General features: G+C 41.5%; 1 protein-coding gene across 2 annotated transcripts in view; it reads left to right on the plus strand.

Annotated features, from left to right (window-relative positions):
• TESK2 (testis associated actin remodelling kinase 2) overlaps window positions 1–15,928 on the plus strand; it is a 1,590,840-nt gene that overhangs the window by 1,205,008 nt on the left and 369,904 nt on the right. For both annotated transcript variants that reach the window (XM_044080241.1, XR_006365853.1), the window contains exon 7: window positions 14,216–14,300. In XM_044080241.1, the coding sequence (XP_043936176.1) occupies window positions 14,216–14,300 (85 nt within the window). The remainder of the gene's footprint in view (window positions 1–14,215; window positions 14,301–15,928) is intronic.

Genomic DNA, 15,928 nt, shown 5'->3' on the forward strand with positions numbered 1-15,928 from the left:
CTGGCAGACAATCTAAGCAGAAATATGACAGATCCACACGAATGGAAGTTGCATCCTCAAGTGTTTACAAGGATAATCCAAGCGTGGGGGAGCCCAGACATAGATCTCTTCGCCTCCCACATGAATCATCAATTGGAAAAGTTTTGTTCAAGGACCTTTCATCCAAAAGCCTGGAGAGTGGACGCCCTTTCATTCAGTTGGACAGCATGGTCAGTTTACACCTTCCCACCTCTGCCTCTTCTGCCCAAGGTGCTCTTGAAAGCAAGAGCAGACAAACCGAAGATGATACTGATTGCTCCAGACTGGCCAAGACAGCACTGGTACCCACTCCTGAGGAGCCTAACACATACTCCTCCCTGGCCCCTACCTCTAATTCCTCTTCTGCTGACTCAGCACAGCTACAAAACTCTTCACAGTCAGCTGAAAACCCTCAATCTCGCTGCATGGAAAATTCCTTAACATCACAACAGACCCTACTCCCCAAAGAGGTGCAGGATGTCATTTTGGAGGCCAGAAGGCCATCTACTAGAAAGGCTTACTCTGCAAAATGGAGACGGTTTTGCTCTTGGAATGAGAAAAAAGGCCAGGACCCTAGGAAACTGAAATTGCCTCAAGTGTTACAGTATCTAGCTGAGCTGCTGAACAGTGGACTTTCTTTTTCCTCCATAAAAATCCATGCCTCAGCCATTTCTGCAGAATTCAACATGGATCCACCGTTATTCTCTCACCCACTCTTAAGACAGTTTCTCAGAGGGGCTAAGAATATAAGACCACCAAGGAAACAACCAGTGCCAGCCTGGGATCTTAATTACATTCTAGAAAAATTAACATTGCCTCCCTTTGAACCAGCTGCCTCAACAGATTTGCAATATTTGTCCTGGAAAACAGCTTTCCTTCTGGCCATAACCTCAGCTCGTAGGGTTTCAGAACTACAAGCCCTCATGGCTGTACAGCCCTTTCTCATCTTCCATCAGGACAGGGTTACCCTTCGAACCAACCCGTCATTTATGCCTAAAGTGGTATCCAGGGTAGCTTTAAATCAAGCCATTCACTTACCTACCTTTTACCCCAATCCTCAAAACAAAGGGGAAAGGTTGCTACACTCCTTAGACATCCATAGACAGCTACGTTATTATTTGGACAGAACAAAGCCTTTCAGGAAATCAGAACAACTTTTTGTGTCCTATGCTGTAGGAGCTCAAAGGAAGCCTATTACCAAACAGACCATTTCAAAATGGATAGGCCACTGCATATGGTTTTGTTACTCCTATCATGGGAAATCTGTCCCTACTGGCATCAGATCCCACTCCACCAGGGCCACAGCTACCTCTACAGCCTTCCTTAGAGGAGTTCCTACCAAAGATATTTTAGAGGCTGCCACTTGGAGTTCTGTACATACCTTCACAAAACACTACCACCTGCCTTTATATTCCAAAACTAGAGCAGGCTTTGCCACTGCTGTGTTGCAGGGCATTCTGGCTCATCCCAGTTCCACCTAGTGCCTACCACCCTGTGCGTAGCTTTGGGATTCTACCCATATGTGATTACTGCAGCTGTATGCACGATGAACATAGTACAGTTTTGTACCTACCATAAATGTAGATGTTCGAATGCTAATACAGCTGCAGTACAGGTTTCCCTCCCTCCTTCCCCTCTTGGTAAAGGACTAGTGGCTAACACCTCCTCTTACAACCTAATTTGGTTTATCCTGCTATGGTGTATTTGCTTGCAAATTATTGTTTTTTGATTACATTGCATTTCTTGTATATATTTATATATATATAATTTATGTATTGCCTTCCTTCTGGGGGCACCTGACATCTGGGGCAAGAAAGACTGAAGAACATGGCATCGGCTGTGTCTTATATACCCCTGTCGCACTGACGTCAGGAAAGAAAGCGACAACAACCGATGCCAGACCTAGACTTTGGAATTCGGCCGACCGAGGGACCGCCTGACGGCAGAGAACCCATATGTGATTACTGCAGCTGTATTAGCACTCGGACATCTACATTTGTGGTAGGTACAAAACTGTACTTTTCTGTTTACACATGATCAAGCAATACAGAAATCTGATCAGCTTTTTATTGCCTTTTCTTCAAATAGACTTGGTCAAACAGTATCGAAAGTCACCCTAGCAAAATGGATCTCAGATTGCATTTCCTTCATTTATTCTTCCAGAGGGTTGCAGTTACCTAAGCTCCCTAGGACATATTCTACCAGAGATATGACTACATCCTCTGCTTTTTGTGCCAGAACCTCTATTGATGACATTTGTGGGGCAGCTACATGGTCTAATAACCACACCTTTGTGTCACATTACAAATTGGATTTATTTCCAGGAGCAGGGCTTCCTTTGGTTCGATGGTACTCCAACATGTCCTTCCATGAGGGCCACCCAAAGTTCTCGTATCTGGGGACTCTGGCCCTATCATGAGGATGAATGAAGGAGACATCAGATTAAAAAGTTGTCTTACTATAACTTGGCATCTGTGTTGTTTTCTTTCATTCATCCTCACTTCCCCACCCAACCTTCCCCCTGCCCTTTTCTTGAAGATCCTGGATGAGCTCAGGACCATCAGTCCTGTATCTGAGGCTCTTCTGCCGGTCTTGTATGTCTGAGTGTAGCATGATTGGATTTGACAAAATCAATCTGAGTCAGTTGGGTGGATACAGGGTATTGTGGTTATGAGGGAGGAGCTTGAGAGTCAGATCCAAGTCTGTGGAAAATGGCCAAGCGGGATCTGGGGTCGGATCCCAGACCCTATTGTGGGGATGAATGAGGCAAGACAACACAGATTCCAAGTTATGGTAAGAGATAATTTTTTATTAATACACGGTATCTTGGAATCCATTACTTGATCCTCAGTACTCACCTTTGAAAGACACTACAACTTAGGCAGCATTTCCAGGGTCACAGCAGACTTTGCAATGGACATTTTACAGAGCCTTCTATCTTCTGCCCTTCCAGTCAGGCATTCTTTGGTTTGTAAGTGGTGAAAGTCATCCATAGAGTTAGTACTGCAGCTGTAAATTGAAAGAACATAGTACAGTTATGTTAGTATCTTTCCATAATTGTAAATGTTTAAGTAGATTCACTGTTGCAGTACCATACCGTCCCTCTCCATCTCTGGGATACTTCTGGGTTTGTGTGGGTTCCTTGTTTATTCTTTACATCCTGATCGGGTACACTCCTCCTCTGGGATTAGCAGCAGCCTGGAGTGACAAGTTTTAGGTCTTTCTGGTTGTGATGTCCTATGTGAGATGGGCCATCCTTGCGTGTATCGTGCTGTGGATCCAGATGGAAACCTGCACCTATTAGGCTAAGAATGATCCAAAGATCAAACCAGTTGATGCTCCTTTATACCACTAATGTGAGTGAGTCTGCTGGAGGAAGGATGAAGAGCTCTGGAAGTTAGGCCAGCTGTCTTACTTCTAAAGGTAGGAATTTTGAATAATCATTACTGCAACAATGAATGTACTCAACACAACAGTGAATCTACTCAAACATCTGTAAGGTACGTTAAGTTCCTAATAATTGCACTTTGCCTGTATTTTATCTTACTCCATTACCATAGTCTTGCACTTATTTATTTTGTTGTAAACACCTTTGTTAAATTATCACTTAAGACAAAGGCGCACATACATAAATAGAAAACAAACCTTAGTAATATTTTTTCATGCATTATACATTGCATATATACTTTCTTTCTTTCCTTCTTTCTACGTCTCTGAAGTCAAGACCAACTTAAAGAGCCTCTGGTTGAACAAGTTTGCAGACAGATACAGACTAGGTAAAGTCATTGAATGCCAGACATTAATAACTTCCAAGAAGGACTGGCAGACAATTAACTGAGATCAGAGCCACAGTCTCTGTGCCAAGAGCTGCATAATAGTATCCTTTGTAAAGTCTGCTACCCCTGGAAATTACCTCACTTTTAACACGTCCCTAAGAATTGAAACACTTGTCAGGGTTATTTGGGGATGCATGAAGACAGTAAACTGGCCTTCGATCAACGTGTGTATGGTAGTAACAAAATCATTCTTTGTTGTGCAATTTATAAACAATGATGCACCGTAGAAGTCCAAAGAAGTCATTGCTCCACTGAATTCAATCCTCATCACATCAATTATTGAGTACTGAATACAGTTCCTGCTTTGGTATGTACCTGACTTGGCATGTAAACCAACTGAATCGTCCAGAGAGGTTCATCACAAAAAGAATCCAAGGTGTAAGCATGTCCTATACAGATAGTGTCAAAGCTCTATCCCTGTACTCTGCCTCCTACAGATTGTCGAGGGGCAATATATGCCTGGCATCCAAGGCATTCTTCGATCCAGTTGTGATGGACCACCTGCAAATCTGCCAAACAAATGGCCTCAAAAATTACACGAACAAAGGACTTGAACCTTGTTTTGCAGCATAAAAAAGCCATGTTGACGGAAGAGGTATGAGTCTGTGAGACTACCCCTTCCCTGAAACAAGCTTCCAGTCCAAGTGAAGCAGAATTGTTCCCTGAACCAATTCAAATATAACTTGTACCAGTGGATGGAGAATCAAATTTATCCCTGGTCTGGCATCTATGTCTCTAGTGGACAAAGACAGCCTGTAAATGCTTAACCACCCAAGCCCCTAGCCTCCCTATACCCCTTAAAATAATCAAAGTTCCAAAACTTGTCGGATGTATTTGGGCTATACAGATGGGCTTAAAAAGGGCCATGCAGTCGTATACACATATGAACCTATGTCTTAATGTCATTCACTCCAGCATTACATAAATTGCTCAGTTCCTATCTTCCCTTAAACCTTACTCCTCCTCCTCCATCCCTTTGCTAAAGACTGCACTTCCAGTTCTTTATCTTTTTAACAATACCCAGTACTGCAACTATTTTAGATTTTGATTTCCATTTTTGAGGAATTACTCTTTTTGGTAGTCAATAACATTAAACTTAATAGGGTCTTACTTGTGTTTAGGCAGTTTAGATGCCATATCCCAGCTATAAGGAATAATTTCCTTAGTTGCAGCCATTTGCTCCTCCAATATTTCTGACAAATTACTCTTTAGGGAAGTTTAAATCTGCCAGTTTATTAACACTCCCCCAAAAAACATTTCTAGCTTTAGTTCTGGTGGCATTGAATAAGAGTTGAGATATTTTGTGGCACAATTTTAGCTGAGGGAGTACATAGAGGTGATCTTGCTGTTGTGACTGTAAAGCTAAGGGGAGGAATCTAGTGTCAAACTTAAGTATTTCTGTTAGATGACATTAGAGGTAGTGGTGCCATTATCTTTGGCTACACTGTGACTGGTTTGTGTGGTGTAGAGGATACCACAGTGTTTGGCTTCTTTGGCTTTATTAGTATCTTATTTGTAATGGCCTATTCACATACATCAGATAAACTTTTTTGAAGGTTCTTTGCAGGCAACTGAATTTTTTATTCATGTTGAGAAGGAAGTCATCTGTGTACATTACTAGGTTCATGTGAGGGAGGTCAGACCCAAGATCATTAATAAAGAAGAAGGAGCTATAAAAGGGGCCCAGTACTGATTCCTTGTGGCATCCCTATACTGAGGATACCTTTTTTAGACAGACAGTCATTAGCTCTGTCCTTCAAGTTGTTTTTGAACCATTCAGCTGTGCTGTTACTAAAGTTAACTTTAGAAAGTTTACTGATTATTTAGAGTATGATTAACTGTTTCAAAAGCTCTGGTGGAATCAAAGGACACATTTTGTTATGAGGCCATTGTTTATATTGCTGTATAAATAGGGCTACTGTTGTGCAGATGGAATTTTAGAAATCTTGTTGCTTGTAGTTATTAATACGCTTAAACATCTATTTATACAACCGTTTTTTTTTTTCAAAAATTTTCGTGATAGGACGTAAGTTGGAGATTGGTCTGTAGTCCTTTAGATAAGTGGAAGAGGAGCACTTTGGTAGTGGTTATAACATTTGAATGTTTAAATTGAGAAGGTACTAAACCAGAAGTTAGTAATAAACTGAAAATAGGATTGAGAGGTTTAGCAATCTTTTCAGGTGCGAGTCAGAGAAAAATAAGGTGATGTACATCAAATTTGACTCCAGAGGTCTTTAGCTTTAGCAACATATCCTTGTTTTTATTAACAAAACAATCTGTGAAATAGAAAGATTGATAAGTTGCTAGAGAATACATCATGGGGATGTGTTCTTAGAATTAGTTTGGTTTAGAATGGTAGCTGAAGAGAATTTCTCACTTATTTGCTGTAAAGATATGATGAGGAAGTGCCTGTATATATCAACAAAGTTACTGTGCTTGGGTAGCTTACAACTTTGAGAAGAGGTTTTGCTGAGCTGCCCGGAAACTATTTTATTTCTTTCCAGAATAATTTTGCTTTTGGGCTGTTAAGTTTGCCTTTCCGTGAGATGTAGTGCTTTAGCACAATTAGTAGTTACCCCTATTAATTTCATGTGCTGCAAATGGGTATCATTCATTAGAGTATTTAATGGATCTTGCTTTCAAGCTTTCCATGATTCGTCCCCCTGCTTTATCTTTTGATATCTTGAGATAGCCATGGGCACAGTTGCACCTTAAGTCTGCAACATGATAAAGATTATAGAGGCTATCTTTTTAATTGTGTTAGAGTTTATGTAAAGTTAGAGAATGCTATTTGGTCAGATTCAGCATAAAGAAAAGGACCTGTCAGTGGAGTTAAGGTGAATGCTAAGCTATATACGTTTGCAATTAGAAAAAGCTCTACCAGTTCCTATTTGTGGTGGGACTTAAGTTGTTTTTATAGGTGCATAGGTAGGTACTAGGGTATCTGCCCAAGGGCATTTATAAGCCTAGCCAGAATGTGTTGGCTTTCGCCTCCCCTTTAAATTAGTTTCCCGGGCCTCTGTCTAGCAAGGCCACTGAAGTGATCCCAGGGGTAAACCTACGATTTCCCATCCACTCGTCAAGATTTCTCTTGAAGAGTCAGCGAGGGGCTCTGCCTAACATAAATTGGGATTCTATTCCAGAGCGAGGGAAGTCTCTGAAACAGGAATCTATCCCTCCAGCATGTCCTGTTAATTGTTGTGCTGAGGTTTAGTTCACTGGAGCATGTGGCTCTAAGAGATTTGGTTTTCTTGAGGTGGCGCATGTCCATTAATTCCGGGTTGAACATGGCCTTGTATGTCAGACAGAGATCACTTCTGAGCAGGCGGTAAGCAACCGAGTAAAGCTGGAGTTTTTTTAAACGAGCTGCATAGGGCATCTCTTTGAGGCCCATGATCCTCTTGGTGAGGTACTTCTGTGGTCTTTCCAGCTGTTGCAGGTGTCTGCTAAGGTACATTACAAATGGGGCATTGTACTCTATTATGGGCCTAATGAGTGATGAGTAGAGGGGCACAATGACCTCTCTTGATCTAGAGGTGGACCCTTTCATGATTAGGTGGGCTACATAGAAGGAATTTCTAACACCTTTGGCAATGTGATTATCGAAGGAGAGGTTGCTATCTAACTGGGTCCCCAGGTTCCTAATTATATCTTCCGTACTTAGTGGATTACCACCTATGTGATAATTCGTGGGCACTTTGTTTTTCCCAAAGGGGATGACTATGCATTTTCTGGAATTCAGCTTGAGGCCATGGTTTTGACACCAGGTATCTGTCTCTGTGAGACCCTTCTGGAGGGTTCTGTGTCAGCCGGTGAATCGATTATGGCCCCCAATTTGCAGTAATCTGCGAACTTGGTCAGCCATAGTCCTCCCGTGCTTGCCTGTACCTCAGAGAAATATATATCGAACAAGAGGGGTCTCAGGACCGAGCCCTGTGGGACGCCACTTGTAACTGGTTTAGAGTCGGACATGGCACCAGCGACTCTGACCAAGTGTGTTCTGTCCGTGAGCCAGTTGGCCACCCATCTCGTGACATAGGGGTTAATGCTCAAGCTGGTGAGCTTATCTATGATGCCAGAGTGAGGAAAGGTGTTGAAGGCCTTAGCAAGGTCCATGTAGGCTGTGTGGACTACCTTTCCTTCATCTATGGCCTTGGTAACTGTTCCAAAGAAGTCCACTAGGTTTAGGAGGCAGGATCTGCCTTTAACAAAGCCAAATTGGGTGGGGTCCAGTGTCTGGAGGTTCTCCATGTCTCTGTTTGAGTTCCATGATGATTCGTTCTGTAGTTTTGCAGACCAGGCTAGTCAGGCTTATAGGACGATAGTTCCCAGGTTCTGTTGTGGCACCACCTTTGTGGAGCGGGATGACTGTTGCTGTATGCTATTCTTTGGGTACATAGCCTGTGGTAAGGCTGAGTCTGAACAGTGAATTTATGTGAGGGTTCAGTTCCTTTTGGAGTTCGTGTAATACGCAGCCTGGGACACCATCCAGTTCCATTGATGCTGTGTTCTTAGCTTTGGAGAGGGCTGTTTTTTACCTGCCTGTCCGTGATGTCTGGGGCTCTGCATTCTTCTGTGATGGACACGGGCCCTTTTGGGAGTGAAGGGGGGGTAAAGTTTGCACTGAACTTGTCAGCCAGGATGTTGGCAATGTCAGTTGGTTCAGTGTATTTTTTGCCATTTTGCACTAGCTCAGAGCATATCTGAGGGTTACCACCTAGATTTTTGACATAGCTAAAGAAGGCTTTGTGGTTATCTTTAGAGTCCTTAGCAATTTTTCTTTCAAAACTGGCCTTAGATGATTTTATGAGGGATCGTAGTTTCTTGCTAATATTGATCAGTGATGCCTTTTCTTTTTGGGATTTAGCTCTATCATATAGTAGTTTCCTCCTTCTGTTGTAAAGCTTATTTATGGCCGGGGACCACCAGATTGGTTTCCTTTTTTTGGAAGAGTGAGTTTTGGTTTACTTAGAGTGGCTCGATCCATGCATCCTTGTAGATTCTCATAGAATGCACTTGTAAAGGATTCTGCAATTTGGGCAGAATTATCCTTTAGCAAGGGGGCTATGAAACTTTCCACCTCGGTCTTGAGGAGTGTGAAATTGGCTTTTGAAAAGCTTTTCACAGTGGTTTCCTTGACTTGGGGTGGGGTCGGGATGTGGATGTCCAGTGTGATTAGTTTATGATTTGATCTTACCAGCAAGGGGTTTACCTCTGGTGTGGAGCATTGATCCCCCATGTTGGTGATGATCAGGTCCAGTATGTTGTCACCTCTTGTGGGCGTGGTGACCAGCTGTTCCAGGGCATTTGAGTTTATAAACTCTTGGAAGCGCTGGGCAAAGGAGTTTGTACTCGAGTAGTTATCCCAGTCAATGTTTGGGTAGTTGAAATCTCCCAATATCATGGTGTTAGGTAGGACCTTTGTATTTTCCAATGTTCTCAGGAATGCTGAGTGTGGGTCCTGAGACAAGGTAGGTGATCTGTAGCAGGCTATGATCTGGAAAGCAGCTTTGCCCACTGATAGTTGCACATGGATGATCTCGTGCTGTGCTACTAACCTGGAGACGTGGGCATCCTTTATGAAAATGGACACACCCCCTCCTTTTGTAATTCGGTCCTGGTTCTGGGGCCGAAAGGTATGGTATGGTACGAGTTGTAGCCTGGTTGTGCTAGGGTGCTCTCTAGAGCTTTGAGCCAGGTTTCTGTTACTGCACAGATATCGATTTGCTCCATGCTAAGGCGTGCCTAGAGTGCGTGCATTTTTAGGTTTAGACTTCTGGTATTGAGTAGCATTACCCTCAGTTTCTGATTTCTTGTGTTGTTTATGGAGGTGGGTTGTCTTTTGAGCCTTGCCTGAAAAAGTCACTATGGGGGTGGCAAGAGCCTTGGCCAGTATTCGAAAGCCTAGGGGCGACAGGTGCAAGCCATCTCTGGCAAAGCAGCGTGGCTTGTCGAGCATGTCGTCCCAGGCTGACAGACACTGGATCCCCTTTGAACGACTCTAATAGCTTAGCCAATTGTTAAAACTGATCATTTTTTCTTCGTACTGTGGCATCACTCTTGGTGAGGGCAAGATGCTACTCAGGGTCATACCGGCCTGGGCTACTGATCAGAGAGCTCCTCTATGTCTCTTTTCATGTAGTCCAGGGAGGTATGTCTCAGGTCGTTCACACCAACATGTACAATGACAGAGTCTTATTTGTACTTGTTTTGGAGTGACCTGAGTGCTTGTGTTATGTGGCAGATCCTGGCACCCGACAGGCAGCTTACAGTAGCCTTCTTGTTCAGTCTATTGAGTGGGGCATCAGCGTGCCTGACAATAGAGTCACCTATTACTAGTGTATTGGGTGTGTCGTGCTTTAAGGGCTGTGGTAGCGTGGCACACTGACTTTGTGAAGTATGTGATACATGGTTGTTTGAGGGTGGAGGTTGCTTGGATGTCTGCTTTGGAGGTCTCTGCTGCTTAGGCAGATTTTTATTTAGAGCCTCCGAGTATGTTTTTGTGTATTTATGTGTGTTTGCTGGTGCATGTGTGACCAGTTTTATGTGAGACTGGAAGTGTGGTGCAAGTGTTTCCCTTCTCCTCCTGGCTTGCTGTTCCAGTCATAGGTTGAGAGAGTTTGGCCTCCAGTTTGACTGTATAGTTGCATCTCTCACATACATTTGTGTTTGTTGGAAGGAGGAGAGGGTTGTCCATGTACATGAGGCAATTTTAACATTGTCTCAAGATTCCCAGATTCACCAGCTGGCTTGGAGAGTATACCTGAAACTGCCCTTTGGACATACCTGTATGGGTAGCTGAACTGTTTTACTGATTGTCTAGTAGGGATGAACTAGGGAGCCTTGTACTATTGTAAAGTAAAGAGGGAGGTGTTGTGTTAGCGTTTATTAGTGCTTACTGAGAGCTTGGAGCAAGTGCTGGGCGGTAAAAGGAAGTTAGAGTGCTTAATTTGAGAGTTTGACTAGTTCTAAGGGAAAACTTAAAGAGCAGACTTTGTGGAGCCTGGAATAGTTTAACCTTAGCTAACCGGCGCTGCGCAGCGGGCAAAACCCCAAAAAAACACACAAATGCAGGTTTTAAGGCAGAAAGATGAAAGAGCTAGGAATTAGCCCAAAATGGCCAATAAACTACAAGTTGCTGGGCTGTGACCACTCTTCCAGGGACAGATAGGATGCTTAAAGCTCCCCACTCTCACTGATGAACAGAGAAACTTCCTCCTATCCAGATAAGGATATGGACAACACAGGAACTTATACCACAGTCCTGAATTCAGCAGAGCCTGAAAACTGAACTAGACTAGCTTAGAAAAGGCGGGAAACAAGAATATTTTTTTTTTCTTTTTTAGACAGGGATACAATGAGTATTAACAAAAAACACATTAAATGCTTCTATCAGGCTAACACACTTTAGTGTGTAGCCTACAACAGTTAAAACAGTACAAAAAAACGACTTAAATGACTTAATCAAGTGCTAACAGCAAAAAAATAATTTTATGCATACTGCGGTGGTGGTGCTGCGGTAGCGTTGTCGCCTCATACCAAGACGTTGTCCCGTTTGATTCTCAGCTAGAGCGTCTTCTGTGTGGAGGCATACGTGAGTGGGGCATGCCTTCGTTGAAGGTTGTACGTCAGGGCTGGTAACCCGGTACGTAAAAATCCACTACCATTCATTAGCGGACCGGATTTCCGCTGTGGCAACCCCTAACCGGGAAAAGCCGAAAGACACAAACAAAGACACAAACAAGTATGCAGAAAACAGCTCAGAAATGCCAGAAATCACTTTTCGGTGAGGCTAGCAGTCGCAGGAGAAAATGGAGAGAAAGAAATACTTATATTTGGTGAAAAGTCACTCTTTTGTCGCTCTGCTGCTTGCAGTACTCTGCAGGACACCACAAGGAGCTTGGCTGAGTAGAATACAAGCGCAAAACCTCATAAATGCGGGTTTTAAGGCAGGGAGATGAAAGAGCTAGGAATTAGCCCAAAACGGCCAATAAACTACAAGTTGCTGGGCTGTGACCACTCCTCCAGGGACAGATAAGCTGCTCAAAGCTCTCCACTCTCACTGGTGAGCAGAGAAACTTCCTCCTATCCAAGTAAGGATATGGGCAACACAGGAAGTTATACCACAGTCCTGAATTTAGCAGAGAAATGACCAGGTGGAGGAAATGGGACAGTGATCACTTAAGGAATTTAGCACTGTCTATATTTAAGTAGTGATGGTTAATGTTAGTCATGAGAAAATCAAACATGGTGCTGTTTCTTGTCTGTCTGGTCTACTAGGTGCCACCTCTATTTTTTTCTACATTATAAGCCTGTATGAGCTTGTTTAGATGATTATTAGCTGTAAATAGATATTAAGGTTGAAGTTACCTAGAATTGTGAAGGTTTTGGGGGATTGTAGTAGAATGTGTATTATCCAAGGTTTGTTACATTATTGCAGTTGAGGAGTGGTAGGATATATACTGTGCACACGAGAGATGAGTGTACCCCCAAGAGTAACATTATTTTCACCCAGTTGAGACTTCTGTCTTCAGAGGCATTGGCATCCGTGTATTCTTTAATAACAGTGATGGAATTGTTTTTCTACCATAAGGATTGCTTCTCCTCCAGAGTGGTACCAGGTCTGTAGTAATCAATGATGTATTTTTTAAGTATATGTGATGAGGGATAGAAATCATCTTTGTACTGTCTCGGTTGGGGCTCACTTGTAAGCCAGATTTCTAATAGTCTATTTATTGTTGAGGTGGCACAGATTAATGGAGGAAGATTTTTAAGTTAAGTGGTCCAGGATTTGAGTTCAGATATCTCCATATTTGATAAAGCGATTTTGAGAGTAGGTTGTTAAGTTGCTTTGAGTGGCCATGTGGGTATTGTAGTAGCATTGTCTTTAATAGGAATTATTTCTTTGTTCTGTACGTCAGTACCATCGTATATTTTTTGTAGTACATGGTAATGTTTGTTTGTATTTGAAGATGAGGTGAAAGGGCCTTCAGTAGATTTGCCAGTTGGAAATGTATCAGATAAGTTGAAGCAAGTAATTAAAGAATTAAAGGAGAAAGTATCAGTGCCAAAGTAAAGGGTTAAGGGAAGACATTTTTGTAATTGCCATGAGTAATATGGTGTATGTTTTGTGTTAAAAATGAAGAACATAAGGAGCACAAAGAAGGATGGGCTGCAATGAATAAAGGGAAGGAGTGGGTGGAAAGGAACTAAGTATAAGCAAGAGGAATTAAGAAATTCCAAGCCTGAGTGTATCAGGCTGTGGAAGACTTTCAACAAAGAGTATTGTAAAGGTTTATGAGGAAAAGTAATTCTCAGCCATTCTGCTACCCAGGCTGTGAGGGGAAAAAGTGGTATAAAAACTGGGCAGAATTACAGTAAGAAAAGTATCTGTGGCTGACTGCAACCTAGTCGGGGATGATATTTTAAGTGAAGAAAACTGAATGCCTGAGTGCGTGCTACTAACAGTGGAATAGTTGTGGGGAGCAGAATGCCTGAAGAGACTGATAGAGCACAAGAACTGAGTGAAGGCCAGCGTAGATTATAAGTTTATTTGAATTATGAGAATTTGAAGGGTAGCTAAACAGAATGCTTCCGTATTGCAGTTATGGTAAAAGAGGTTGAAGACTGACAAGTAGCAATTTTAATTTCTCAGCCTGAGTGCCACCCATGCTGGGAAGGAAGAATAAGGGAAAGAAAGAAGACATTTCATGTTGTCTGTCACCCAGTTAGAGATGGACAAGAGAGGATAATAGCAAAGGTAATGCATGTATGCCCTGTTGGCTGTGAGGTGCTTTAAGTGGGAAAGACAATAGAAAGGTTGAAGAGTAGTGCTAATCTGCTTGGTAGCTGATGTATGTTATGAAGCTTAGATATTTAAAAGGGTTGTTTGTTGAGAAAGGGTACCCCCTGAACATGTTGGACCAAATTGGTGTCGGAAGTTCTTAAAAAATGGGAAGATTGATCCAGGATGGTGTGGTATAGTGCAACCCAGACAAACTAAATGTAATTTGGACCCATAAATATTCCAAAGGGGTCAGTATGATTGAACAGGTCCTTTATGACGGCACTTAATGACTGATATTAAATTGTTCTGCTTGGTATTCACTGCTTTCCGTTGTTTTGTTTTTTTTTTTTTTTTATGCCAGTGAACATGCAGATATTCATGGTTCCCTCTGTGGTGACCTCTCTGGATAGATCACTTCCCTCCACCCTGCTTGGGGATACATAGTGTTAGGGAAACAAGTGGATTGTCTCATTGGAGGAGTAATATCTTTTTAATTATTTTACAAGTATTCAGATGTACTGATTGTGTTAATCTTTCTATTAAATTAATGTGTTCTTTTTTCCCCTCAACACAGTTCCGACTGCGAAAAACTGTCTGTAGTTGGGTCCCCATTTTGGATGGCACCAGAAGTCCTCCGTGGAGAGATGTACAATGAAAAGGTAATTCTGAATTTATTGTTGCTTTCCTAGACAGTACAGATGTTTTCTGTTAATGCTACGAAACAGTTAAGAAAGCTTGACCTAAAACAAATATTTCCAGTATCCTGTAGAGTTACTTGAGGTGCAAGCCCAGTATATCTAGGTGCGAGTTTCGAGAAGGATGTGTCCTAGACTTCATATGTTACACATAGCATATAATCTCTGCCTGTGATTGTCAGTTGTTGTATGTGCAAAACCATCTGCATTGTCTGTCTTAGTGAGCTGTTTCATCTGCCTTAAAGTTCTTTATTAAAAATAGTAAGCGTTTTACCAAATAGAGTGCTTGAGTACAAATACCTGCACATACAAGTGAAAAAGCATATTTATTGTAATTTTCCCTTTTATGCTGCGGTAGTGGTGCTGCGGTAGCGTTGTCGCCTCACAGTTAGACGTTGCCCGTTCGATTCTCAGTTAGAGCGTCTTCTGTGTGGCGACATGCGTGAGTGGCCGTTACTTCATTGAAGGTTGTGCGTTAGGCCCGGCAACCCAGCACGTCAAAATCTACTGCCAATCATTACCAGACAGGAGTTCCGCTGTGGCGACCCTTAACCGGGAAAAGCCGAAAGAAACAAACAAACATTGTAATTTTGCCTTTTCAGCTTCTGTTTACTGGGAGAACTAATGTTTATTGTGCTGTTTTGTCAGGTCTTAAAACATCTGATCCGAAAAATCATTTCTGCATGTTATGGTATGTTGGGTCATGCTGTGTCATGGGTGCTCTAGCCTGTTTTGAGGTTGTGCAACACCAAAGAGAGAAATGGTGTTTATTTTTTCTTAAATTTTCTCTTCAAACTTCTTTGACATCAGCAGTAGTCTACATGTGTACATACACATATATATATATATATATATATATATATATATATATATGTATATATATATATATATATATCTATACACACACACACACACACTCACACACACATATATATGTATGTAAATATATATATATATATATATATATATATATATATATATATATATATATATATATATATATATATATATGTGTGTGTATATATATATATATATATATATATATATATATATATACACATACACACACACACACACACACACATATATATATATATATATATATATATATATATATATATATATATATATATATACATACATATATGTAAATATATTGTGACCAATGAGTGTAGTAACAATATAAATGATATAACCAATACTATGTTTGAATCACGGACTACTCCCTTGTCCTGCACCTATCAGTACGTTTCTCAAATACATAATTCAGGACACTCTCTTTCTACACATTACTCTATAGATAGATTCACTAGTTTCCCAGTTCCTATTTGCAGGGACTCTATAGCTATTAAGAAAGTGTTTTATAATAACTGGGATATTCTTACCTCCAGCCAGGAGGTTGACAACAAATTAGGGCTAGGTCCTGTTTTTACACATAAAAAATTTAAATCTTTCGTTCTCTATTTGAAAATAGAGACACTCAATTTATTATTACACCCCTGTCATTCACAGTAAAAAAGGGATGTTTGCTTGTGGAAAATCGTTGCCTGTAAGAATATTCTTACAGGTGCCACAAATACTTTTAAACATAA

Source organism: Protopterus annectens, chromosome 8.part0 (genome assembly GCF_019279795.1).
Source record: "Protopterus annectens isolate FY-2018-M chromosome 8.part0, PAN1.0, whole genome shotgun sequence".
Classification (NCBI taxonomy): Eukaryota; Metazoa; Chordata; order Ceratodontiformes; family Protopteridae; genus Protopterus; species Protopterus annectens.